General features: G+C 42.4%; 1 protein-coding gene across 5 annotated transcripts in view; it reads left to right on the forward strand.

Annotated features, from left to right (window-relative positions):
* LOC121323695 (DNA-binding protein SATB2-like) overlaps positions 1-26,982 on the forward strand; it is a 53,128-nt gene that overhangs the window by 2,249 nt on the left and 23,897 nt on the right. For 3 of the 5 annotated variants that reach the window (XM_041264888.1, XM_041264891.1, XM_041264892.1), the window contains exons 1-7: positions 570-656; positions 909-1,304; positions 11,323-11,535; positions 16,484-16,660; positions 21,864-21,990; positions 22,321-22,444; positions 25,403-25,505. In XM_041264888.1, the coding sequence (XP_041120822.1) occupies positions 1,298-1,304; positions 11,323-11,535; positions 16,484-16,660; positions 21,864-21,990; positions 22,321-22,444; positions 25,403-25,505 (751 nt within the window). In that variant the 5' untranslated portion in view covers positions 570-656; positions 909-1,297. Of the gene's footprint in view, positions 1-569; positions 657-804; positions 1,305-11,322; positions 11,536-16,483; positions 16,661-21,863; positions 21,991-22,320; positions 22,445-25,402; positions 25,506-26,982 lie in introns of those variants that run through there. The other 2 variants (XM_041264890.1, XM_041264889.1) reach the window with 2 other exon arrangements.

Genomic DNA, 26,982 nt, shown 5'->3' on the forward strand with positions numbered 1-26,982 from the left:
CACACACACACACACACGCACACGCACACGCACTCGCACACACACGCACACACACACAGAATAGACTGAAGAATCGCAGATAACAGACGGATACACAGATATACCTGAAATTGGAAGAGTACGACAAAAAACAAAGTTTCTACTTTTCAAAAGTACTTCTGCTCTTATTTAATTTAAAAGGTGTGAACTCCTGTTTTCTCCGTGCGTTCATTAAATATTCATCACGATCTCACTGCCCTGACGGTTAGAGATTAAATGCAATTATAAAAGCTGGCAGTAGTTTATAGACGGAACATCGTTAATGTTAAACGTGCATACAAAAAAAAAAAAAACCCGTCTCCTCCAGAATATCTGAGCTGAATTATAACAGTGTGAACACGGTCGAACTTCCCCAGAAACATCAGTGGGTGGCAGGACGAATACAACAATTTGAACTGCCCTCTTCCTCTGTCACACACTCTCTCTCTACCTCTCGCTCTCTCTCCCTCTCTCTCCCCTCTCTCTCCCTCTCTCTCTCTCTCCCTCTCTCTCTCTCCCTCCCTCTCTCTCTCTCCCTCTCGCTCTCTCTCCCTCCCTCCCTCTCTCTCTCTCTTTTCTGACTCCGCTGTCAGTCACCGGTCGCGACGGCAGGAGAGAGATTGAAAGTGACACTCAGGGTCAGTCTCCTCTCGCACCGGTTCTCATTTTCCCCGGAATCAGACAGCCAGATAGACAGCCAGTCACACAGACAGACAGACAGACAGACAGACAGACAGACAGACAGATAGATAGATAGATAGATAGATAGATAGATAGATAGATAGATAGATAGATAGATAGATAGATAGACCTGGATTCTCTGTATTTGCTATTTGTTTTATCCGTTGATTGTCATTCCATTTCAGTTTTTGTATATCTTCCCGATAAAGGTGCAGAGTGACGTCCATGACCAGAGCTCATCTTCAGACCGTGGTGACAAGTTGAAGACACGCCACCCATCTTCTTCTTCTTCCTTTTCTTCTTCATCGTCACCTTGTGTGCGAGCGGTTGTTTTGTGAACTATAGCTTACTCCAGTCAGTCTCCGTCCCACAGCCCTCTACAGACCGCGGCAGACACTTCCAGCAGGAATCGCTGCACCCTCTCAATCCATTCAGCCGAGCCGAGAGAGAGGAGCGAAGAGAGGCAACAGTGACTAGTCTACTAAACCAACCGTTTGAAACCCTAGAAAACAAAGCCAACAAACTTTCCGCCCTGGATTCATTACTTTTGATCCATGGACAGAGCCTTTTCCCGAGCCAGTCCAGGCACAGGCACGCCATGAGCAGTAAGTAAACAAATGACCCTTTTTTGCCTGTATGTTGCTCTGCTTTGCCTGCTGTAGCCTGTCGCGCACTGCAGCCTTTGGTTTATACAGAGGGGACCAGGGCATCGCTGCTGGGGGGTCAGGATTCGCATTTCTGTGACTATTACATTACATTAAATCAATGGGCTGTATTATTACACGTATTATTGATTAGGATAAATAATGTAAGGAATATTAGATTTCAAAATAACAATAAAAACAATCTATTGCTTCTTGTAATGGGAAGGCGAATTAGTATTAGAGGAAAAACAATTTAGGATCGCATTGATTATTATTATTATTATTATTATTATTATTATTATTATTATTATTATTATTATTATTATTATTATTAGTAGTAGTAGTAGTAGTGGTAGTAGTGGTAGTAGTAGTATTGATTATTAATTATATTACATATTATATTCATATAGAAAGAAAAATATCCCCAAACAACAAATCTGTTGACTTGTGGAAGTGAGAGTGGAGATCTGTGATCGTTGAAAATCACCTCTTTCAATATAGATTACTGTGGAAATGAGCATTTCAGTGATCCTGTGAATTGTGAGGGATATGTTTTTCACTTGTAGCGTTCATCTTGCACATTTTCCGGAGGGGAAAGGTTAAATTAGTAAACTTGGTTATTTTAGTCTTAATACATTTGCCAAGTTGCGGCTGTTTTGTGCACGATGATTCATTCTCATTTACTTGACAGTGGCTTTTAGTTCATGTTCATAAATATTTCTACGGAAGAAATGTTAATATACGTTTTCTTTATCATAGGTAAACACACACATATATAAAGACACCACTGAGAGACCAGTCATTTTTTGAGAGATAAATAACACAACTAAATTCTAACATATTTGTCGGTTACTTCTGCGTCCGCGTATGACTTTCTAAAATGTTGTTTAAACTGTTTTACCGTTTTACAATAATAATAATAATAATAATAATAATAAATCAGAAATTATGAATTATGTTTATATAATTATTTCTGTTATAGACTGACAGAATGAACTAATCAAATATCCGAAGAAGTGTAATCGTAGTGAACTCTCTTGACGGAAATAGCTAGTTTCTAGGTACTTTATAATCCATAAACTTATCTTACCTTTATTTATCCCAATAAGTACGTTAGAATGTTTTGAAAATATGGACTAAAAGTAAAATTTGCACTCTTTCTGAAATATTTTTTTATTGTTAAGTGTTTTTGTCAGTGTCTTTCGGTAAAGAATTAAACAGCCATTTGTACCAAAAATTATCGAAAGAAAAAGCTTTCTTTTTCACACTATTTAACTATAGATGATATATTATATATATATATATATATATAGATATATATATATATATATATATATATATATATATATATAGATAGATAGATAGAGATAGATATATATATAGATATATAGATATATATATATATATATATATATATTATATATATAGATATATATATATATATATATATATATATATATATACATTATAAAACATTTGTACATAGGTTGTAACAGCGTATATTACACACTGTGGATTATAACCTAAATTTAGAAAATTCTATTTATAAATATAAAATTTTGAACTTGTAGGACTGTTTGTTATGTGTCCGCGTAAGTGCGTATTAATATATAATCACATTTTATATAGCTATATCTATATGATATATATTAGATATATATATATTATAATATACGACTTATATATATATAATATATATTATTAATAATTTACGTTAAAGGTGTTTCTTCCATAACTATTTCCAGGACAAGCGCAGTGTGTTTTAACAGTAAGTTTTGAACTTTTAACTCCGTGATAACTTTACATTTTTTAATTTAAGTTTAATTTGCAGCCCGTGTTCCGTATTGATTAAACTTCTCCTTGATCTATATTTGTATAAGAAATTCTCATGTTGTGTCGGGATAGTATAATATTTCATCGAACACACAGCTGGAGTCTTATTAAATCAAGCCTGAACTTCACTTACACAATTTCCTGATGTGTTGCTTACACTATATGGATCCTCTTCGTACAACGTATTTATTGCATTTTGGGAATTTATGAAAAAATAAATTAAAACAACTGGAGCTGTCTTTAACATTAAAGTTGTGCAGTTTTGTAAAGTTTCCAGGTGTCTTGTTTCTCGAAATGAAATGACACGCGCTCTCAACAGCACCATCATTATGCGTTCAACGAGCGACAAAAAAATGTAATAAATAAAATAATAAATAAACTTGTAAAACTGTAAGACAAATGGATATATATATATATATATATATATATATAACCTCACAGAGCACTACAGAGCCGAACATGTCACCTGACACAATCGCAAAGCGAAGCAGAAATCAAGGTCCACGGGTGCGCTTTCGTCAGTGCTTTCCCTCTGTCTCGAGTCAGCACAGGTACAGCGGAGTGCTGCGTCTGCTAGGGTCGCAGCTTTTCAGCACTGTCGTTTTTACTGTATAAGCCCTCAGACATCGTCTCCTTTTTACACTGAGTTGAGTCTGAAAACGTGTTCAGCGCTGTTGTGTGTGTCTTTGGCGTTCTTTATTTATTTATGTATTTATTCATTTATTTATGTATTTATTTATTATAGCGAATAGAAGGGATCATTTTGCTATATCGCACTATATTAAAGGCACAGTCTTTAACCATATATCCATATATACTGTGGACGCTTTATACGATTGGTTTGCCAGTTTCCACATTATTATCAGATATCAGAGAGTATCCAGGAGGGACCTTTCACAGGGCGAGCGGGTTATTAAAAACGAGATTAGATTAAACAGACTGGAGTGAAAATAAAACAAAGATAAACAAAAACAAATCACGTCGTGTTTGACGACGCAGGACGAGACGACACATCTTACTGTAACCATGTTTGTTCATTTTCACTTCCCTGTGCGTAATAGATACCTGCTGCGGCTGATTAAGCTTGTTATAAACCCCCCAAAAGGTGGTTGCCGGAGGGAATCCAAGTGAAGCAGTATATGGCAGTGGTCTCTCACCCGCACACAGTCACAAGCCATCTCAATGAAGAGCAGTAATCGTAGTTTAAATGCACACCCGCCTGTGATCTGCTGCCTGCCGCCGGGTATGGAGACCTCAGCGGGTGGAATGTATTTAAATGCCCTGGTTTTATTAATCACTTTTCTCATGTGCAAACAATAAATAACGCACCAAATAAACAGGAAGTACGTATGGAGCTGTGCAGGCAAGGATTCGTGCGTTTTTACAATGCTAAGAGTCACCTCATTGCAAGTGAGCAGATTGCACTGAGACGCTCAAGCACACATCATTAAGATGCTATATAAGTGGAATTAGTGGAATTGCAAAGTTGATCTAAAATATCCAGTTAAAGGCAGGGAAAAAATCCCTGAGGTTTCAGTCAGGCTAGTCTGGGAATATAGAGTACATAATGATGTAAATACCAGGAGATCAGTAATCTCTGCACAATGACTGTGGAGTACAAATCAGATACAGTTTATTCATTCACTAAACTAAAGACATGTCAATTCATTTTTGAGGATTTTAGCTTTGAAATAGAGCCTTTAGTGTGCGGTAGAAGACAGACCCAGACTCCAAGCTGCCAGGCTGTTGGCTTTCCGAGTCCTCTAACAATAATGGCTCCGGCCTGGTGCAGTGCAGCCAGCCCTTGTGCTGGTCTCTGATCAGCAGGGTGTTGTGAACAAACACTGCCCAGGACACCTTGCTAGATCAGCACTGCAGGGGGAGAGGAGAGAGGGGAGAGGGGAGAGGGGAGAGGAGTGGAGAGAGGAGAGAGGAGAGAGGGGAGAGGAGATTACTTTTTTATTTAATGTTTAAATAAGAAAAAAATCTGTATAATTGTATAAACCAATAAGTGAGTATTTTACAAGGACCTCAGTTCATCTCCTTATTTGTAAAGCAAAAGCAGACAATATCAGAAGTTATAGTCATATATTATATATATATATATATATATATATATATATATATATATATATATATATATATATATATATAGACACACACACACACACACTGTATATGTATGTACACACACACAATATGAATGTTGCCTGTATGGGCTTCTCTTTAAAAATGTAGACAAAATAAGTTGTAAAACCCGTGTGACATATTAGTAACCAATAATTTGGTTTAAAGATTAAAAATGATGGTTTCTCATCAGTATATAATATGATGCATTTACATAATGTGTAAAGGTGTTGTTTTATATTGATTAAAGATGTTGGTTTCTCTTCAGTATATAATATGATGCATTTGCATGATGTGTAAATGTGCTGTTTTATATTGATTAAAGATGATGTTCCTCTTCAGTATAGCCAGATTAATATTGTCAATGCTGCAGCTCCCTCCGGCATGTTGCACTGTAATAAAACCAGAAAGGGAACTCTGCTGGGAGATATGAGCACTACACCACGATTCACACTCACAACCAGGGACTGAATGCACTTCTAATACTAGAAGCATTGCACAAGTGGCCAGTGCTATTCGTGCACATCCATTGTTTGTTTTTTTTGTATAAGTTAATGAATAATTTTGGAAAGGCTGCTTTGTAATGAAAATGTAATGAAATATGCAGCTAATTCCATGAATTTTCATTTTCAAAAATAAATACAAATTGGCCCCCTCCCCTTTTAAAAATAAATACAAATTGGGCCCTTAATTTACATTTGATACATGTAATAAAATGAACACATCACTTGAAAAAAGCACTCGATTAGACCTGTCGGTATTTTCTGCTACTTCGCAGGACGGTGAGGAATGTCTCGCTCACAAAGCAAAGCACCGCTCCTAGAAGTGATGAGCATCTCAGCAATTATTAAGTGACCGGTACCCGGTATTTATGTCAATACACCAAACCAAACTGCACAGTCATTTAAAAGGTTACCAATGCTGTAGCTGTTATTCACAATAACATTGGGCGAAATTCTCATACTTCAATTCCTCATTAGCACTTTCTTTTCTAAAAGGAGAAACAACCCAATAAAGTTACCAACCCAGAAATAAACATCCCTCTCCAGTAAGCTTAACAAGGGAGAGCATTTTGTCACTAATTGAGTTGCTACATGACTACTTTTAAACTGAATTCATCTTATGTCTCTTGATCGGGTGCCAATGATAATTCCGTAATCCACCAGTGTGTAAATCAATCCTTGACTAATTCATTCAGATCCCCTCAAACAAACATTTTACATATTCACAGTCGAGTAAGGGGAACAAAACATTTTCATTTTCCTCTCTCTATAGGAGTTATATAATATATATACGCTCACCCCCCTATGATATATATATATTTATATATATAATAATATATATATATAATAATATCTATAGATAGTAACATTACGCTGCTGAGCTGTGATCAGTATACATTGTGTTGTGGAGAGTGCAGTACGCTGCTCTGAGCTGTGATCAGTATACATTGTGTTGTGGAGAGTGCAGTACGCTGCTCTGAGCTGTGATTAGTATACATTGTGTTGTGGAGAGTTCAGTACGCTGCTCTGAGCTGTGATCAGTATACATTGTGTTGTGGAGAGTGCAGTACGCTGCTCTGAGCTGTGATCAGTATACATTGTGTTGTGGAGAGTGCAGTACGCTGCTCTGAGCTGTGATCAGTATACATTGTGTTGTGGAGAGTGCAGTACGCTGCTTTGAGCTGTGATCAGTATACATTGTGTTGTGGAGAGTGCAGTACGCTGCTCTGAGCTGTGATCAGTATACATTGTGTTGTGGAGAGTGCAGTACGCTGCTCTGAGCTGTGATCAGTATACATTGTGTTGTGGAGAGTGCAGTACGCTGCTCTGAGCTGTGATCAGTATACATTGTGTTGTGGAGAGTGCAGTACGCTGCTCTGAGCTGTGATCAGTATACATTGTGTTGTGGAGAGTGCAGTACGCTGCTCTGAGCTGTTATCAGTATACATTGTGTTGTGGACAGTGCAGTATGCTGCTCTGAGCTCTGCTCTGAGCTGTGATTAGTATACATTGTGTTGTGGAGAGTTCAGTACGCTGCTCTGAGCTGTGATCAGTATACATTGTGTTGTGGAGAGTGCAGTACGCTGCTCTGAGCTGTGATCAGTATACATTGTGTTGTGGAGAGTGCAGTACGCTGCTCTGAGCTGTGATCAGTATACATTGTGTTGTGGAGAGTGCAGTACGCTGCTCTGAGCTGTGATCAGTATACATTGTGTTGTGGAGAGTGCAGTACGCTGCTCTGAGCTGTGATCAGTATACATTGTGTTGTGGAGAGTGCAGTACGCTGCTCTGAGCTGTGATCAGTATACATTATGTTGTGGAGAGTGCAGTACGCTGCTCTGAGCTCTGATCTGAGCTGTGATTAGTATACATTGTGTTGTGGAGAGTTCAGTACGCTGGTCTGAGCTGTGTTCAGTATACATTGTGTTGTGGAGAGTGCAGTACGCTGCTCTGAGCTGTGATCAGTATACATTGTGTTGTGGACAGTGCAGTACGCTGCTCTGAGCTGTGATCAGTATACATTGTGTTGTGGAGAGTGCAGTACGCTGCTCTGAGCTGTGATCAGTATACATTGTGTTGTGGAGAGTGCAGTACGCTGCTCTGAGCTGTGATCAGTATACATTGTGTTGTGGAGAGTGCAGTACGCTGCTCTGAGCTGTGATCAGTATACATTGTGTTGTGGAGAGTGCAGTACGCTGCTCTGAGCTGTGATCAGTATACATTGTGTTGTGGAGAGTGCAGTATGCTGCTCTGAGCTCTGCTCTGAGCTGTGATTAGTATACATTGTGTTGTGGAGAGTGCAGTACGCTGCTCTGAGCTGTGATCAGTATACATTGTGTTGTGGAGAGTGCAGTACGCTGCTCTGAGCTGTGATCAGTATACATTGTGTTGTGGAGAGTGCAGTACGCTGCTCTGAGCTGTGATCAGTATACATTGTGTTGTGGAGAGTGCAGTACGCTGCTCTGAGCTGTGATCAGTATACATTGTGTTGTGGAGAGTGCAGTACGCTGCTCTGAGCTGTGATCAGTATACATTGTGTTGTGGAGAGTGCAGTACGCTGCTCTGAGCTGTGATCAGTATACATTGTGTTGTGGAGAGTGCAGTGCTGCTCTGAGCTCTCTGAGCTGTGATTAGTATACATTGTGTTGTGGAGAGTGCAGTACGCTGCTCTGAGCTGTGATCAGTATACATTGTGTTGTGGAGAGTGCAGTACGCTGCTCTGAGCTGTGATCAGTATACATTGTGTTGTGGAGAGTGCAGTACGCTGCTCTGAGCTGTGATCAGTATACATTGTGTTGTGGAGAGTGCAGTACGCTGCTCTGAGCTGTGATCAGTATACATTGTGTTGTGGAGAGTGCAGTACGCTGCTCTGAGCTGTGATCAGTATACATTGTGTTGTGGAGAGTGCAGTACGCTGCTCTGAGCTGTGATCAGTATACATCAGTATACATTGTGTTGTGGAGAGTGCAGTACACTGCTCTGAGCTGTGATCAGTATACATTGTGTTGTGGAGAGTGCAGTATGCTGCTCTGAGCTCTGATCTGAGCTGTGATCGGTATACATTGTGTAACTACAGTTACAGTGCTGCATGTGCACCACAATACAGAGCCATGCCTCCTTGTTTATTAAGAATTATTATAGGCTGTACAAGTTCACAGGACCCATCTCGATTCCAGGAATGTGCTTTTGTAAACATTTTATTACGATTTGATAATAAATATAAACAATATTGTTTATATGTGACTATAAACAGCAAGGTTCCACTTGAATGATTGTGTAAAAACATTGAAACATTGCTTATAGTATATTAAGTTCCTTACGCTATCAATTATAGACAAGTGTTGTAACTGAAAAGAAGTATATATTCTACACATCCTGTAACCGGTGAAAGACATGCAAGTATTATATTAGTACAATATGAGGGTCCTGGGCAGCGTTACAGATGTGGCAATTTCTACCATAAGGGTACCTTGTGTATATCCCAGCAACATTAAATATACAGATTCCGAACAACCATAGGGGATGATAGTTTGTCATTGGGTCTTTTATTTCTTTTAGAGAACTTTGTGTAAATGTTTCAGAATATTGTTTCTGAGTGTTAGGCATATAGACTGTGTGCAGGGGTCAGGTCCTATGTTGCTATTCACTGGACTCTGTCTGGAGGGCACTAACCCTAACCCTAATCTTGTAATAGCTATTGCCAAACAAACTAAATGTGAAATGATGTCCAATGCTCTCTCTCTCCTATGCATAGTGAATACACACGCTCTTTGCTTTGCACTGGGAGTGAATCAGGTGGTATCCTGCCCTGGTAACTCATTTCTATTGAATTAATCGCAGTGATTTGATTAGAGTGCAGTCACCTTCTGTCTTGTGTTCTCCTTTCCTGCATGCTGTCTCTCGCCACTGACCCCATTCTGCACACTGTAGAAAGAAAGAAAGAAAGAAAGAAAGAAAGAAAGAAAGAAAGAAAGAAAGAAAGAAAGAAAGAAAGAAAGGAAGAAAGAAAGACCATGTATTTTTGCTGCTTCTATTGTAAATGCACACGTGTCCGTGTGTTTCTGTAGACTTCTCTGAAGTTTAAGAGACCTGGGATTACATTTGTCAGTTGTTTGGTTTTAGTTTGGTAAAATAAATGGTATTTATCTCCTTTTTAAAAATAGGAGTTAAAGACTGGAGGAAACCTTTTGAAAATATGCCTCTGTGTCCTAGTACTCTCCTCATTGATGAATTTGTAAATTCTTAGCTGCAGATCAACTGCTTAAAAGTGTAACATGGCTAGAGTTATGGTTAGGAACATCTTAACCACAATGCAAAGTAAGCAGGCTCGTCTGTTTTAGAGCTTTCAACCTCTCATCTCATCTCACTGGCAGCGGACACAATCTGCAACGGCAGCGCATCACACAACACTGCCCGCTACACAAGCTGTCTTGTTTAAAATGAGCTACCCTCTTTGTCTTTGCTGGTGCATTTAGTCATACAGCGGGCTTGTGATTAGACTATGGTCACACCTTGTTTCACTCTACTGTGAGTTTAGTGCTGGCAGGACTGTAAGCTGCAGCTCTCAGCGGGGCAGGCATAGTACAGGGAGGGTGCTGTCTGTGGGAATACACTTCCTGATCGGAAGAGATCCGATGCTGCTTTTCCACATTCCCAGCTTACTGCAATGGCAATAACACACACAAAACAAAACGCTTTCAAACTGCACTGCTGTGATTAGAAGCAAGATAAACATATATTTTGTTGGGATTTCCAAAGAACAACAAGCGTACATATAAGAGCTCTGAGCCTCATTACTGCATTTATTCATTCATTTATTCAAGTATTTATTTATTGATGTATTTATTAATTTATTTATTTAGTTAGTTAGTTTTGTAACATTCGTGTTTTGAGGCGCTGGAGGAAATGCAGTATTTATAAAGTGAAAATGAAAGCAAAGTCTTTGCCCTGGTTTTCACAGGCTCAAGCCAAAGTAAATATCTCTGGGTTGATTTCCCAATCCTTCTCACAGCCAGTTCACTTTTGGACTGCATGTGTGTTTGAAGTTTGTAGAATGAGGTAATACCTTTCAGTCATGTAAGGGCCTGGATTGGATAGTTGTGTTGACCTACTGGCTTAGATGGAGTATGGTAAACAGCAAAGGGGTTACCATATACAATGACCTCAGATCCGATCCACTTCTCTACTCTTTATTCATTTTAGTGCCATTCCCACTGCTGGTTTTTGAACCTTTCATTTGAAAAATATTTCTTAGCTTTCTTTCTTTGCTGCATGATCCTTCTGCCCTTTGTTTGGTCAACCCCCCCCCCCCTGAATATAATATAATGTTCTGTCAAACTCCACTTTAAAGTGTTATTTTTTGCCTTTGCTTCTCTGGTTCTCTGCTATAATCTGATAAACTCTTGATTTTATACAAATATCCAGAACTGTGAGATTGGTATGTGTCTATGAGGACCCTTTGCGTGTGCGTGCCTTGTTTTAATAATGGTGCTGCCCGCCTGTTTGTGTCCCTGCAGGCCCATACTCATTGGTGGGAGTGCCCTCTGCTGACTGGAGGAGTATGGAGCGGCGCAGTGAGAGCCCCGGTCTGAGGGACAGCCCTGAGCGGAGGAGCAGCAGCCCTGACACCAAGGGCCCTCCGCCCGGGAAGATGGGGCGCCTAGAGCAGAACGGGAGCCCCACGGGGGCCCGGAGCCGCCTCAACGGGGCCACAACGCGCTCACTCGGAGGTAAGAGCCCAGCACTCGGGACTTTACTCTCTGCGCAGCTTCAGTTTGACCAGACAGGGTCAATGAGGTCAAATGTCCTATTTCTTACAGCACTAGGGGCAGTGTTGCAGGGGGACAGGTTACCAGTTACACTCTGGTGTGCCAGGTGTATTGTATTTATTGAGAAGACACGTTTGAGAGCTCTGTTGAGCCCACTGGTGTCTTTAGACTGGGCTTGGGAACCGCTGGTGCGGAGTGTTTGTTTAGCTAAAATCATAGCACCCAGAATTGTTAATTTATCAGTTAGCAGCAGGGTGAGAGCTGCTCTGTAATGTACCTTCCAGTTAGATCTCAGAAAGACAAGCAGCAGCAGCAGCAGCAGCAGCAGGCTCAGGCCTGGGCAGCTCTTCCTCAGATTGTGATCTGATCAGTCAGGCCTGTTCTTGGACTGTGATCTGTTCTGATCTCAGAAAGACAAGCAGCAGGGTCAGGCCTGGGCAGCTCTTCCTCAGATTGTGTTCTGATCAGTCAGGCCTGTTCTTGGACTGTGATCTGTTCTGATCTCAGAAAGACAAGCAGCAGGGTCAGGCCTGGGCAGCTCTTCCTCAGATTGTGTTCTGATCAGTCAGGCCTGTTCTTGGACTGTGATCTGTTCTGATCTCAGAAAGACAAGCAGCAGGGTCAGGCCTGGGCAGCTCTTCCTCAGATTGTGTTCTGATCAGTCAGGCCTGTTCTTGGACTGTGATCTGTTCTGATCTCAGAAAGACAAGCAGCAGGGTCAGGCCTGGGCAGCTCTTCTTCTTCTTCTTGGATTGTGATCTGCTCGGATCTTGTCGTTACTGTAGCAAGTGTTTCTATTGCGCTTTCAGCACTGCTTATTGCTACAGGATTCTATGCCCTGTGTGAGGGCCAGACAGCTGCATGGACTCTGGATTAGAAATAAAAAGAGTGCTATTACTAACAGTAACTTTTGATCTTTACAACATTTCTTTTTCATTAAACTGCATGTTTTTGGTGCTGGTAATTTTTTTTCCGTACCATGGCAGACTCATTTACAGCCACAGAAAACTTTATGAGCTCTTCACAAGCGTGCAGCGCTGCACTGATGTGCTGCCAGCGACTGGACCGGCCACCCCGACAACACGACATGTAGTTACTGGACTACGTACTGTACGCTTTAACAATAGCCTCCAGAGCACTAAGAGGGTCAGGGATCTTTCTGAGGAAAGAAACGAACATCCTGAGTGAGTGACTCCGCTGTACGGATGGCAGTTCTCTTTGAAACCAGGAAAAGGGAATGTGCGTTTGCAACCACATATCGGTTCTCACACAGCTGGGATCCTTCTTTGTGTGTGTGTCAGTGTGGGTGTGTGTGTGTGAGTGTGTGTGTCAGTGTGTGTGCGAGTGTGTGTGTGGGTGTGGGTGTGTCTGTGTCTGTGTGTGTGTGTGTGTGTGTGTGAGCATGTCTGTGTGTGTGTGCGTGTGTGTGTGTGTATGTGTGTGCGCGCATGTCTATGTGTGTGTGTCAGTGTGTGCGTGTGTGTGTGTGTGTGTGTGTGTGTGTGTGTGTGTGTGTGTGTGTCAGTGTGTGTGTGTGTGCGTGCGTGTCTGTGTGTGTGTGTGCGCGCGTGTCTGTGTGTATGTGCGCTTGTCTGTGTGTGTGTGTGTCAGTGTGTCCGTGTCTGTGTGTCAGTATGTGTGTGTGTGTGTGTGTGTGTGTGTGTGTGTGTGTGTGTGTGTGTGTGTGCGCAGAGCAGGACAGGTCTCTGCATTGTATTAGATGGTGTGCTGTCCAGTCAGGGCTGTGCTGACTCTAGCTCAATCACATCAGGCTGTCTGGTAAAGGGTCCACACCGACAGAGAAGGGGAGAATTGGATGGAGGAGAGAAAGCCATTGAGAACAGCACAGTGTTGACAGTTATATTTCCCTGTTGGGGAGCATTCACTTACTGGAATTGGCAGCAGGCCTCTGTTAGTAATTTACTCCATAAGAAAATTCAGAGCAGGGTAGGAAACACAAATATATAAAGTGACAAACTGGTTCAAACTGGGAAGTTGAAGAGATTCTTTCATATTTGATTTTATTAGTATTCTTATTCTTATTCTTATTATTTTAACTGGGTCTGTTGGATTGAATGTTTCCTAGCAGCATTAAAATAAAGCTTTGTAGATGACTAAAGAAGGGGGTATTGGAATCTGCGCTACTCTTTCCAGGAATCAGGGAGACAGATTCACTTATGATTTAGATTGATTACAGGGACATTCTTCTTTGTATTTGTACTGGTAAATAGAGCATATGCAATCCAACCACATATGTGTGTTTCTTTATGTGTCGGATTGTTTACAAGCCCACGTGTCTGCACTGGTACAAACAGGAAAGCTGACTCACCCTGCAGTTCCATCCTTCTTCCTGTAGGGGTCAGGAGCACATGGGAAGGGCATGGTTCTGGATGATTGCAGGGTTTCTATTAATAAGGCTGGGAAACCTGTCATTTCCCCAGCACAGAGCCCTGCTGCAGAGGTCATTAAGAGCAGTACAGACAGTGGTGGGCTGGGATTCACCTGCAGACTGGACACCAGAAAGAGTCTGGCAACAGAGACTGGTCCACTGTGCCACACCTGCTATCCAAATCACAGACAAATCAAGGCTCTGGAGTGGCTATTTTGAAACAGGATAGGAGCTGCGCTTTTAATATACAGCCCGAGGTCTGACCCCAGGGGAGTGGGTACACTTTCAGAGAAAACGAAATTTGCCTGTGAAACTCGTCATTTGCTTCACATAAGACAATATTTGAGACGTTGAAATATTGAATGTTCAGTGTTGTGAAGGTCCGTGCCCGAGGGCTCCCTGGCTGATGGTAGTGCAGTATACTGAACAAAAGAACAGTTTCAATGACTTCGTTGCCCTATTGAGTCCACTGACGGAATGATTTTTATTTCTCGTTTCCCAACGTTAACCCTCCTGTTCAAGCTTGTTAACCCATATCTGTGCTTCTGCGAGTCTGACACAGGAATATCAGCTGCATTTTCAACACTGCCCCGAGAATATCTTGCAGTCTTCTCTTCCAAGGTACCTCAAGAAAAGGAAGAGCTGTGGGCTGGTTGGGGACACATGAGGGTTAAAAGCCCCCACACCTGAATACATTCCGATTTGTCAGTGGCCCCCCTCCCCTCCTCCTTGTCACGGGTTACTGATCCTCTAGTCCCCAGGCTTTACTAATAGCTTTACTGCCAGCAAATCCTTCTTCAATATTTATTACTCTCCCCGCGCTCCCAAGCCGAGTGTTTAGTGGCAGCAGCTTTCATCATGTCAAACAGAATTACAGGAGGACTGGTGGCTGGAGGGTTTGATAGTGACTGAGGGGCCGAGCAGCTCATATCCCCCCCCCTGACTGACAGGCCTGACTCTCAATAGACGGGCTGCTTGCGTCAGGGCTGATGAGCGCCCCCCCTCCCAAAATCAGACTTGCAAAAGTGTTGCTCATTGCAATTTTAAGATGGTACAGTCCTCTCCTGGAAAATATTTTTTAACAGGCGTGCAGGTTATTTGTTTGTTTTTTTAAGCCTCATTTCCCCAAAACTACATTTGCATATAATAAAAAAGGGTTTTTGAACTCCACCTTAGATTTTGTGTGTTTGTATTTTGAAAAATAAAGACAGCACTTTTTCACTGTTGTGAGTTGAAACACTACTACGTAACAACGCTGAGAGTTATATTACACTCTGAGGGTGAAAAGCAATATTTGAATGAGAAGAATATAAACAGTAATGTGCATCATGTGTTCATGTGAGTCGTGTGATCCCACACAGTCTGTGCTCCGGGAGGGGTGTCTCTCAAGCACTGGAGAGGTTCTGTCACTCTGGTTGTTTTTTCTGCATGCACAGAGCACAGCATGACATCTATGCACAGGTTAAGATGGACTGAAATAAGACAAATCCTTAACAGTGATTGGTTGATTTCTCATACATGATATAAGTTCAGTTGCAGGTCTTGTGATTCTGGTGCAGTGATGCTAGATGCTGTGCAGTAATGTAATGGTGTTGTTCTGATTGAACATTGTGATGTAAAATTATTGTACTGATGGAACACTGTTATGTAACACAATTGTTCTGATGGAACACTGTGATGTAACTCTGTTGTTCTGATGGAACACTGTGATGTAACTCTGTTGTTCTGATGGAACTCTGTGATGTAACTTTGTTGTTCTGATGGAACTCTGTGATGTAACTTTGTTGTTCTGATGGAACTCTGTGATGTAACTTTGTTGTTCTGATGGAACTCTGTGATGTAACTCTGTTGTTCTGATGGGACTCTGTGATGTAAATTTGTTGTTCTGATGGAACTCTGTGATGTAACTCTGTTGTTCTGATGGAACTCTGTGAAGTAACTCTGTTGTTCTGATGGAACTCTGTGATGTAAATTTGTTGTTCTGATGGAACTCTGTGATGTAACTTTGTTGTTCTGATGGAACTCTGTGATGTAACTTTGTTGTTCTGATGGAACTCTGTGATGTAACTTTGTTGTTCTGATGGAACTCTGTGATGTAACTTTGTTGTTCTGATGGAACTCTGTGATGTAACTGTGTTGTTCTGATGGAACTCTGTGAAGTAACTCTGTTGTTCTGATGGAACTCTGTGATGTAACTGTGTTGTTCCGATGGAACTCTGTGATGTAACTCTGTTGTTCTGATGGAACTCTGTGATGTAACTGTGTTGTTCTGATGGAACTCTGTGATGTAACTCTGTTGTTCTGATGGAACACTGTGATGTAACTGTTGTTCTGATGGAACTCTGTGAAGTAACTCTTTTGTTCTGATGGAACTCTGTGATGTAACTGTGTTGTTCTGATGGAACTCTGTGATGGAACTCTGTTGTTCTGATGGAACTCTGTGATGGAACTCTGTTGTTCTGCTGGAATGCTGATGGAATGGTGTTGTTCTGATGGAACTTTGTCCCTGTGTTGCTGCAGGTCTCATGATCCCAGTGTTCTGTGTGGTGGAGCAGATGGACAGTCCCCCAGATGTGGACGGTCGAGAGGAGCACGCCGAGTTTGTGTTGGTGCGGAAGGACGTCCTCTTCAAGCAGCTGGTGGAGACGGCTTTGCTGGCACTGGGGTACTCCCACAGCTCGGCCGCGCAGGCCCGGGGTACGAGGGTACTAGGGTACTAGCACTATATCATACAAGAGAAACCCAGGAGAGTGCTTTTCAGAGCTTATTACTCCAAAGAGTACATGACTACAAAAAACACCTGTTACATTACTACGTGAGCAAGAACCAACCTTTCACACCTAGACTGTCTCAAACGAAACACCAACCTCTCACACCTAGACTGTCTCAAACGAAACACCAACCTCTCACACCTAGACTGTCTCAAACGAAACACCAACCTCTCACACCTAGACTGTCTCAAACGAAACACCAACCTCTCACACCTAGACTGTCTCAAACGAAACACCAACCTCTCACACCTAGACTGTCTCAAACGAAACACCAACCTCTCACACCTAACTGTCTCAAACGAAACACCAACCTCTCACACCTAGACTGTCTCAAACGAAACACCAACCTCTCACACCTAGACTGTCTCAAACGAAAACCAACCTCTCACACCCTGTCTCAAACGAAACACCAACACACCTAGACTGTCTCAAACGAAACACCAACCTCTCACACCTAGACTGTCTCAAACGAAAACCAACCTCTCACACCTAGACTGTCTCAAACGAAACACCAACCTCTCACACCTAGACTGTCTCAAACGAAAACCAACCTCTCACACCCTGTCTCAAACGAAACACCAACCTCTCACACCTAGACTGTCTCAAACGAAACACCAACCTCTCAACCTAGACAAACAACCTCTCACACCTAGACTGTCTCAAACGAAACACCAACCTCTCACACCTAGACTGTCTCAAACGAAACACCAACCTCTCACACCTAGACTGTCTCAAACGAAACACCAACCTCTCACACCTAGACTGTCTCAAACGAAACACCAACCTCTCACACCTAGACTGTCTCAAACGAAACACCAACCTCTCACACCTAGACTGTCTCAAACGAAACACCAACCTCTCACACCTAGACTGTCTCAAACGAAACACCAACCTCTCACACCTAGACTGTCTCAAACGAAACACCAACCTCTCACACCTAGACTGTCTCAAACGAAACACCAACCTCTCACACCTAGACTGTCTCAAACGAAACACCAACCTCTCACACCTAGACTGTCTCAAACGAAACACCAACCTCTCACACCTAGACTGTCTCAAACGAAACACCAACCTCTCACACCTAGACTGTCTCAAACGAAACACCAACCTCTCACACCTAGACTGTCTCAAACGAAACACCAACCTCTCACACCTAGACTGTCTCAAACGAAACACCAACCTCTCACACCTAGACTGTCTCAAACGAAACACCAACCTCTCACACCTAGACTGTCTCAAACGAAACACCAACCTCTCACACCTAGACTGTCTCAAACGAAACACCAACCTCTCACACCTAGACTGTCTCAAACGAAACACCAACCTCTCACACCTAGACTGTCTCAAACGAAACACCAACCTCTCACACCTAGACTGTCTCAAACGAAACACCAACCTCTCACACCTAGACTGTCTCAAACGAAACACCAACCTCTCACACCTAGACTGTCTCAAACGAAACACCAACCTCTCACACCTAGACTGTCTCAAACGAAACACCAACCTCTCACACCTAGACTGTCTCAAACGAAACACCAACCTCTCACACCTAGACTGTCTCAAACGAAACACCAACCTCTCACACCTAGACTGTCTGAAACACCAACCTCTCACACCTAGACTGTCTCAAACGAAACACCAACCTCTCACACCTAGACTGTCTCAAACGAAACACCAACCTCTCACACCTAGACTGTCTCAAACGAAATACCAACCTCTCACACCTAGACAGTCTCAAACGAAATACCAACCTCTCACACCTAGACTGTCTCAAACGAAATAACAACCTCACACACCCACACACCTGTATCACAATGTACAAGCCCACCCTGCAGCAGGCCGTCGTGTTGTATTTGAGCAGAGCTGCTGTATAAACTCTGTTATCCTGCTGTACCAGACTGAAAGCAGAACTCCTTATGCTAAAAGTTCAATTCAGAAAAAAAGTAAAAGAACAACAACAAAAAAGCAATCCCCGAAACGCCTGCATTGTTTTTAATTCCCGTAATGAACACATAAAACTCAGCAGCTCCACCCACAGCCTTCATTCTTATTAAATGAATGCTTTTTGTTTTTAAACTAAGCGTTTATGTTAAATGAATAATTTCTGGCTTAAATAATACATTTTTCCTCTGTGGTTTACAACCAAAATTATACAGAGTCCATGCTATTTATTTTTTCCTTTTTGAATTGTGTCCTGCATAACTTTTACCCTGCGGTATTTTTAAACATTCCCCCAAAAAGAGCCTGTCTTTCTTTAATTAACTCAGACAATAATAAACTGGTAGATATTGTTTATTTAAATTAGAAGGGCTCTGAAGGGTTTTGTATAATAAGCATATATAAAGAGAGATATTTTTAGTCTTCTGACAATTAAACGCTGGTAATAATTTTCCAAAGGGTTCATGGCTGTTGTCATATGTAAGAGATGAGGACACAGCCGTAGGTTTGTCATCATGCTGCTTGGGGGTTGGGGCTGGGGTGAGGGCCTGAGGACAGGGAGGGGGAGAGTGGGTAGTTCCTGTGGTGCGTCCAGAGGACAAAGATTTCCATTGGATGCTGCAGTAAAAGTGTATTCTTACAGAGTGCAACTAGCCTGCAGTTTAACAGTTCCTGTAACTACAGCCCATTGCCTCTTTAATTATCGATCTGGAGGGTGAGGAGACCCTTCTAAAAGTTCTCCACAGTAAATCTGCAGTTTACCATTCGCCATTAGTTTTTTTTATATGCTTTACCATGTTTCTTTACTATGCTTTCACCATGCATTTACTATGTTTAAGTGTATGATGGGAATTTTTAAGGAGATGGTGTTTAATTGAGGGATGACCAGGACCAATAACATTGCGTGTGTGTGTGTGTGTGTGTGTGTGTGTGTGTGCTCCTTCTTCCTTGCCCCCCCCCCCCCAATTTTACTAATTGCCCCCCACGCTCCACACCCCCCTCCCTCTCTCCTCTCCCATCCCCTGCCTCTCCCCCTCTCCCCCTCTCCCAGGTCTGCAATCGGATCTGTTCCAAAGCCTGAGAACCTTTGAGAAATGTTTATTCTAAAATTACAGATTTAATGAAATTGGGAGACGGGAGAGAAAGCATTTCGGAAAACAACTGCAGTGCGGTTTCCAAGCACACCAGAGAGAGAATATAGAGAGACAGCGCAGAGCTGAACGAGAGACTCTCAGAGCAGCACCCTCCTTGCTGGAGCCGCTTGGTGACCTCCCTTGCTTTTATTTTCCACCCCTGCGTTTTACTTGCTAAACAAACAGAGAAAACATTCCAGGACTAAAGACCCCAGGCCAGCCCTTCAGGTCAAACATATTGCACCGTGGTTCAAGGGCTGCTGCTAGCGATCGCTTGCACTGTGACAGCCTAACAGCTTGATCCGGTTGTACAGATAGACAATATCCTCGCGGGTCACGGCTCCCATTGGAACCAGAGGTTTCCAGTTACAACTCAAGGGGAGATGCACATGTCTGATAAAGAAATCCTCAAGACTGATGGGATGTGTACATCGCCAGCACTGTACTTGACTCAGCAATGATCCTAATGAGTTTAGTGCAGTTTAGTTCTGCAATTGGAGTTCAGAGAGTGCAAGGGGAGGGAGGTAATGCAAGTGTGGGGCTGTCTGTATAAAATCTCCTCAAGCATGATTATGAAAAATGTACACACTGAATTAGGTGATGTAAAGAAGAAGATGAAGACCCTACACTGAGCTTGGCAGCCTTGCTGCAGGACTCTGGTAAATCACATGCCACGTTTATGTTGGGGTGTTCTCCAGGAGCTCTATAACAATTACTGACCTCATTGCATTCTTCATGTCATAAAGCTTCCTTAGAAACAGAGTGCTCTGTATCAGCAGATGTGTTAATGTTTGTGAGGCTCCATGCCAGCTTCTATGAGTGCCACCAGCACAGTCAAAGGTCCCTGTAATCAAGACACCTAAAGTTTAGATTCAGAAAGCACTCCTCTAGGATTCTTTTCATTTCTCCTTTTCCAATTACTGTTTCCTTATTTCTTTCCCTCTTTTTTTCAATGTCCCATTCATGGATAATTAAAACATTGGGATCATTAAAGACCCTTTGTGCTTTATCAAACAGGAGTGGAGTTCCAACATGTAAAGACATTGACAATGGCTTCTAGTGCTAATGTTCGGCGTTACATTTATTAGGTTTCTTTTAGTATTTCGGAATGTCATACAGTTTGAGTGTTAAATGCTGATGGACAAGCAGATTCATTGGATCAATGTGTTCTGATTTCATTTGTAAAATGAAAGGTTCGTAAGGCTTCCCGATAAAGAATGGACAGAAATGAATATACACTGTGAATGGGAGGGATCACAAAATACTGCTTCGGTTTTATAAAACTCTTCACTTTGTTTCCCTGATCAGAGTCTCTGAAATCAAAACCTGCAGGTTGGGACATTTGATTGCAGCCTATTGGCGTGTATTAAACAATGAATACATGATTGAATTTCCTCTATAAGTGCTGATTGTGTAATGCTGAGCCTTGAACTGCAGGACTGTGTGCCAATGGGAAGTGCTCCCTTCTAGCTATAAAATCTTACCTTACTTTTAATTTTGCATTTTAATCTAAAACAACACATAGTCAAAGCCCAGTACAGTGCAATAAAGCACAGTGAAAGCACCACCCCTCTCACATAGTCAAAGCACAGCACAGTGCAATAAAGCACAGTGAAAGCACCACCTCTCTCCTGATCCAGAACAGCATGGCTAAAGAGGCAGAGGTGTAGGGTTGAACGATAATGACATTAGCACAATAAACTACATTTATAAAAAAAAAAATCCTGTCTTATCAAGCTTCGCTCATCAATAGAGGGGGGAAGAATTGAAGTCATTTCCAGATGTTTTTAATTATATGGCATTTCAGGAAGTAAGTTACTTTGAGTCATCATAATCCGGGAACATCCAACTATTGCAGAATATAGTACAGCGAGATACCATAATACTTTGATTATGGTAGTCAAAGCAACAAGACATGGTGAAAAATCACCCCCTGTTGTAGCCATGGTGCTCCTGACAGAAACGGGCATCCTCTAGAGGTCTAGCAATGTGCTTCCTCTCTTAAAAGGATAGATATTTAAGGGGTTCCTCATAGCGTGTGTTTGTGTGTCCACACAGGGATCATCAAGGTGGGTCGTTGGAACCCGCTCCCGATCCACCACCTGAGTGAAGAGCCCGAGGCCACGGTGGCAGACATGCTGCAGGACGTGTACCACGTGGTGACGCTGAGGATCCAGCTGCAGAGGTGAGGGGCGGCCAGGAGGGGACGCCGTGGAGTCTGCATTCCACATTCCGAAACTAAAAAATAAACAAGCTTCTTTTTTTTCATACCTGCTCATTTGCATTGAGTCTATTAGAGAGTTACATTATGAAAGCCTATGACATTAAGAACAACACAAACATTGATTAGAGTGTAAAAATCTCAAGGTATTTCTATGACATATCGCCACTGTCGGGCCTACCCTTGTCACTTGTGAACGTGTCCCGGCTTGGAGAGGTTTGAGAGCCGCTGCTGTATTGTAATCTAATCTACTTTACCAAGCATTCTGGTGAGTTTTTTGTTGATTTTTTTTAGCTGTGCCAAGCTGGAGGACTTGCCTGCGGAGCAGTGGAACCATGCCACTGTGCGCAACGCCCTGAAAGAGCTGCTGAAGGAGATGAACCAGAGCACACTGGCCAAGGAGTGCCCTCTCTCACAGGTCAGAGCTGATCCAGCACAGCCAGCACACTCCCTGCAGTCCTCACTCTGCGTGCCCATAGTACAAGCATAGCAAACAGCAATACAGCACAGTACAAGCATGGTGAAGAGCAGTACAGCACAGTGCAAGCATGGTGAAGAATAATACAGCACAGTGCAAGCATAGTGAAGAGTAATACAGCACAGTGAAAGCATGGTGAAGACTAAGTCAGCACAGTGAAGAGTAATACAACACAGTGAAAACATAGCAAACAGTAATAGAGCATAGTGCAAGCATGGTGAAGAGCAGTACAGCACAGTGAAAGCATGATGAAGAATAATGCAGCACAGTGCAAGCATGGTGAAGAGTAACACATCACAGTGAAAACATAGCAAACAGTAATACAGCATAGTGCAAGCATGGTGAAGAGCAATACAGCATAGAGCAAGCATGATGAAGAGCAATACAGCATGGTGAAGAGTAATACAGCACATTGAAGAGTAATACAGTATAGTGAAAGCATGGTGAAGAGTAAGACAGCACAATGAAGAGTAATACAGCACAGTGAAGAGTAACACAGCACAATGAAAGCATGGTGAAGAGTAATACAGCACAGTGAAAGCATGGTGGTGAAAAGTAATACAACACAGTGCAAGCATGGTGAAGAGTAAGACAGCACAGTGAAAGAATGGTGAAGCCCAGGGAGGTAAGGTGCTGATATTTATACTGGTACTAGAGTCTGAGCCATTATTTTTTGGATAAAAAAAATAAAGGAATTATGGCCATATATACAAAAGGGACCCCAAAAACCTGATTAATTGAAAATGTGCAAAAGAAAAGAAAAAAAAAGATACCCATTCAAATTATTCGTCCCAGGCACCCTGATCATGTGGCACAAGATGGGTCTGTTCACTGTGGCTTGAATAGCCAGCAAGGTGGCGACCATGACAACATAACCCTAAACAGCTCTGGTCTTGTGCATCTGATCTACAAACACAAAATGTATATTTATCAAGAAATAGGTCCTTGTGCCTTCGATGTTGCCATTTCCCTTATTTTGTAAAGATTTTATGTGAAAATGTTTGTTTGCTGCACTGAGGTAGGTCTGTCTTCAGCTCAGCAGCAACATTCCAAAACAGTTGCATTCACGGCTGTCTCGTTTTGAGGGTCTCAATCACCTCTTTCCAATGACAGGGCTGTCTCTCACAGTACCTGAGTAAAAAGAGTTAAAGGGCCAGGCCACTGGCGGGATATTTAGCATTGGGCAGACCCTGAAAGGTTAAGAAGTATTTATTAACATGTATTAAATAAATTCATGGGTTAAGGGGTTTTGAAAACAAGAAAAGCTGTCCTGTCCTTGAATAGTAAATATTTTAATATGTACAGTTAGTTAAAAACACAAGCCACTTGTGGGCTGAGAAACCATTTATTTATTATCAAAGTTTAAAGATACTGATAGAAATACCTGACATGTGTATTGCATTGTCCTTTTGATAGGTGTGTGTGTAAAAAGCGAAAAAACCGAGAGAGTAACCCAATGTCTCCCTCTGGTTTTATAAAAGCATTCCCCAGATCACTTTAGGGCTGTAATTCACTCAGTAATACCATGCCATATGTGGAAAGCTTATTATGACACCCAAGTGGTTAATATGTTATCAGCAGCAGAAGATTGCAGCGCTGTCTCCCAGGACTGAAACCACACACTCACCGCTGCTGCTTATTAGACTGTTTGTGCTGCTGAAACTGGAGGGGAGGGACAGCCCTTCATCCTTCATCTGTGTGTGTGTGATCCTTCAGGAGATGAAAGGGGAGGGGGGTTTGAACCGGGATCTCCTGTCTCCCAGTCCTCTAGCCCTAACCACAAAGCCACAGGGCTGTGGAAGAGCTGTCAGTCAGAGATTTACTAGGCTTCTGACTCTGCCGGGAACAGTACAGCTGAAGTACGTTTCCTTTTCCTAAAGATTACACCATTGCCACTTCATTTTCTATTTCCTGCTGCTTTACCCATCCAATTAAATGAGGTTTCCCATGTTTTGGAGAGCTGCAGAGATGCATGGCAGGGACCCAGACTCATAGATCTATCGAGGCAGGGCTGACTGATTTGGGAGCCAAGGCTGTCACACATCTGCAGCTTCACCCCTGTCAAACTGCTATAGACACCCCCTCACCTCCACCCCTCGCCAGGGTCTTTGGACCCCCAAAGACCCTGCAGTACAACTCTAAACCCCACACAATTTAATCATAATATGACCCCACACAAAATGAGAATGCTTTAGTTAAGGGATCTGTTATGAGTGGTTGTAAACATAATGTTAAAAACATTTAAGATAATAGCACTCTATTACAACACATTTTTTAGATAATTTTAGGCTAAAACATTTTATAAGAATGTTCTAATATACACTATTACATCATTCCTGTATATAAACAGTATTATAGTCTTATTTATTTATTTCACAGTATATTAAGAGTCTATAAAGCCTTTATGACGTGCTTCTTGTGGGACCGGTGGTGGTGCTGGAGTTGTAGGGTTAGTCAAAGCCTCTTTCTGTCCTCCTGTTTGTTGATTACACCCAGTTGGAAAGTTCTGTCCAAACAGACTCCTGGAGGAGCTTCCCAACCAGCTCACAAGACAACCAGAAAGCTAGAACAGAACATCATAGGGAAGCTGGCAGAAGGGAAAGCTCATGTTTAATTGAATTCCCTGGGCACAATCAACAGCTTTATGAGCAAATCAGAATATCTTAGCCTGACAGATAGGAAGAGCAGTTTTCAAAGTGTGCAAAACACTCTCTATGTTTGTGAGATGCTATGTCCCTCCTTTCCTAGCAGTGTGTGGGAGGGGCAGTGAGAGGACGACAGTTCTCCAGATTCGGGTCGGCTTACTCACAATTCAGTCCGGGCCAGAGCACTGAAATAAGTTCAGAGCCCAGGCATTGTCCCAGAACAATGTTGCTGAGTCCTGTCTCCTCTCCGCAGAGTATGATCTCCTCCATCGTGAACAGCACCTACTACGCCAACGTCTCCACTGCTAAGTGCCAGGAGTTCGGCCGCTGGTACAAGAAATACAAGAAGGTTAAAGGTGAGGAGAGTGCCAGGGGGAGCGTGGTACTGACAGGGAGGGGGCGCCTTTGTAACAGGTGGAGGCTGGGCCTGAACCAGCAACCTCGTGCGCTGCAAGCAAGCACCTCAACCGCAATGCAAAAGATCCAGGCTCATCTGCATTCGTGGTTTTAGAGCTTTTAACCTCATCTCATTGAGAGGGGACAGAACCAGTAACAGCAGGACAGCACACAACACTGCCTGCCATATTCACATGACCATAGCAATGTCTTTGTCTTCATAGCTTTACTGTCTAAGCAGAGAAACTGTGACTCACTGAGATAGCATGCTTAAAAACATCATGGCTTTAGCTGAGCTCAAATGGTTTGAATTATGTGCTAATGTCTTTTTTAATAAAGTAGTGGGAACTAAACGGTTCCCTCCTAATCAAAACCATAGTTTCCTAAAGTTAAACTCGGGGATTCTGTTACAGATAACCATATATAGACGGCCCGGCATGAAGAATGCGCCTCTTTACTTAGAAATCATTTTTAAAATTGAGTAATTACACTGTGAACCAGATCAAAGTAAACACAACCCAAAACACAGAATAAAAAGCTCTGTTTGCTGAGAAATAGCTTTGGGTTACAGAATAGCGTTTTTTAGTTTTGTTTTTTGCCTTTCAAAAACAGAACTCAGGGATAGAAAGCAGCCGGCCTGTGAATGCCGCTCATCAGGAACAGATGCTAAAAGGACTAGAGCAGAAATGCGATTGGACAAAAGAAACCCCCAAACCCCATTGGCTGCAGCAGCTGTCAATTTTTATTACGTTTAATGAAGATTACATTTTATTGGAGTAAATCAAGGTCAGGCTCTTTTATGCGGGAAAAGCAGCATATTTTCCAATTTATTTAGATTTATAGGTTTACTATCCATCAATGTATGCTTTTCTGACAAGTCATTTTGCAGCCATTGGTTCATTTCAGCCGATTCTCAAGAACACATTTAGGTTGATATTCACACTGTCACAGTCAGCCCTGATGGCAGCTGGGCAGGGCTTTGCCTGGACTGGGTTCTGGTTCAGCCTGTTAATATCTTTAGGGGCTGGGGGCACTGTGATTATCTTCTGCAGTCAATGCATCTGCATCGCAGGTCATGTGGTAGAGTTTGGATTGACTGGAGTGTGTGTGTGTGTGTGTGTGTGTGTGTGTGTGTGTGTGTGTGTGCGTGTGTGTGTGTGTGTGTGTGTGTGTGCGTGTGTGTGTGTGTGCGTGTGCGTGTGTGTGTGTGTGCGTGTGTGTGTGCGTGTGTGTGTGTGCGTGTGCGTGCGTGTGTGTGTGTGTGCGTGTGTGTGCATGTGTGCACAGTACACGTGTCTTTGTGTGCATGTGAGTTAATTAATTTGTGCTTTTCTCTGTCTGTATGCCTGTGTGTGCATGTAGCAGTTTATAAAGGCATTGTCTCTGAAGCTCTTTTCATGGCTCTTCTGAGATGTTCTGGGTATTCAAAGCGGAGGT

This window comes from Polyodon spathula, chromosome 11 (genome assembly GCF_017654505.1).
Source record: "Polyodon spathula isolate WHYD16114869_AA chromosome 11, ASM1765450v1, whole genome shotgun sequence".
In the NCBI taxonomy this organism is placed as follows: domain Eukaryota; kingdom Metazoa; phylum Chordata; class Actinopteri; order Acipenseriformes; family Polyodontidae; genus Polyodon; species Polyodon spathula.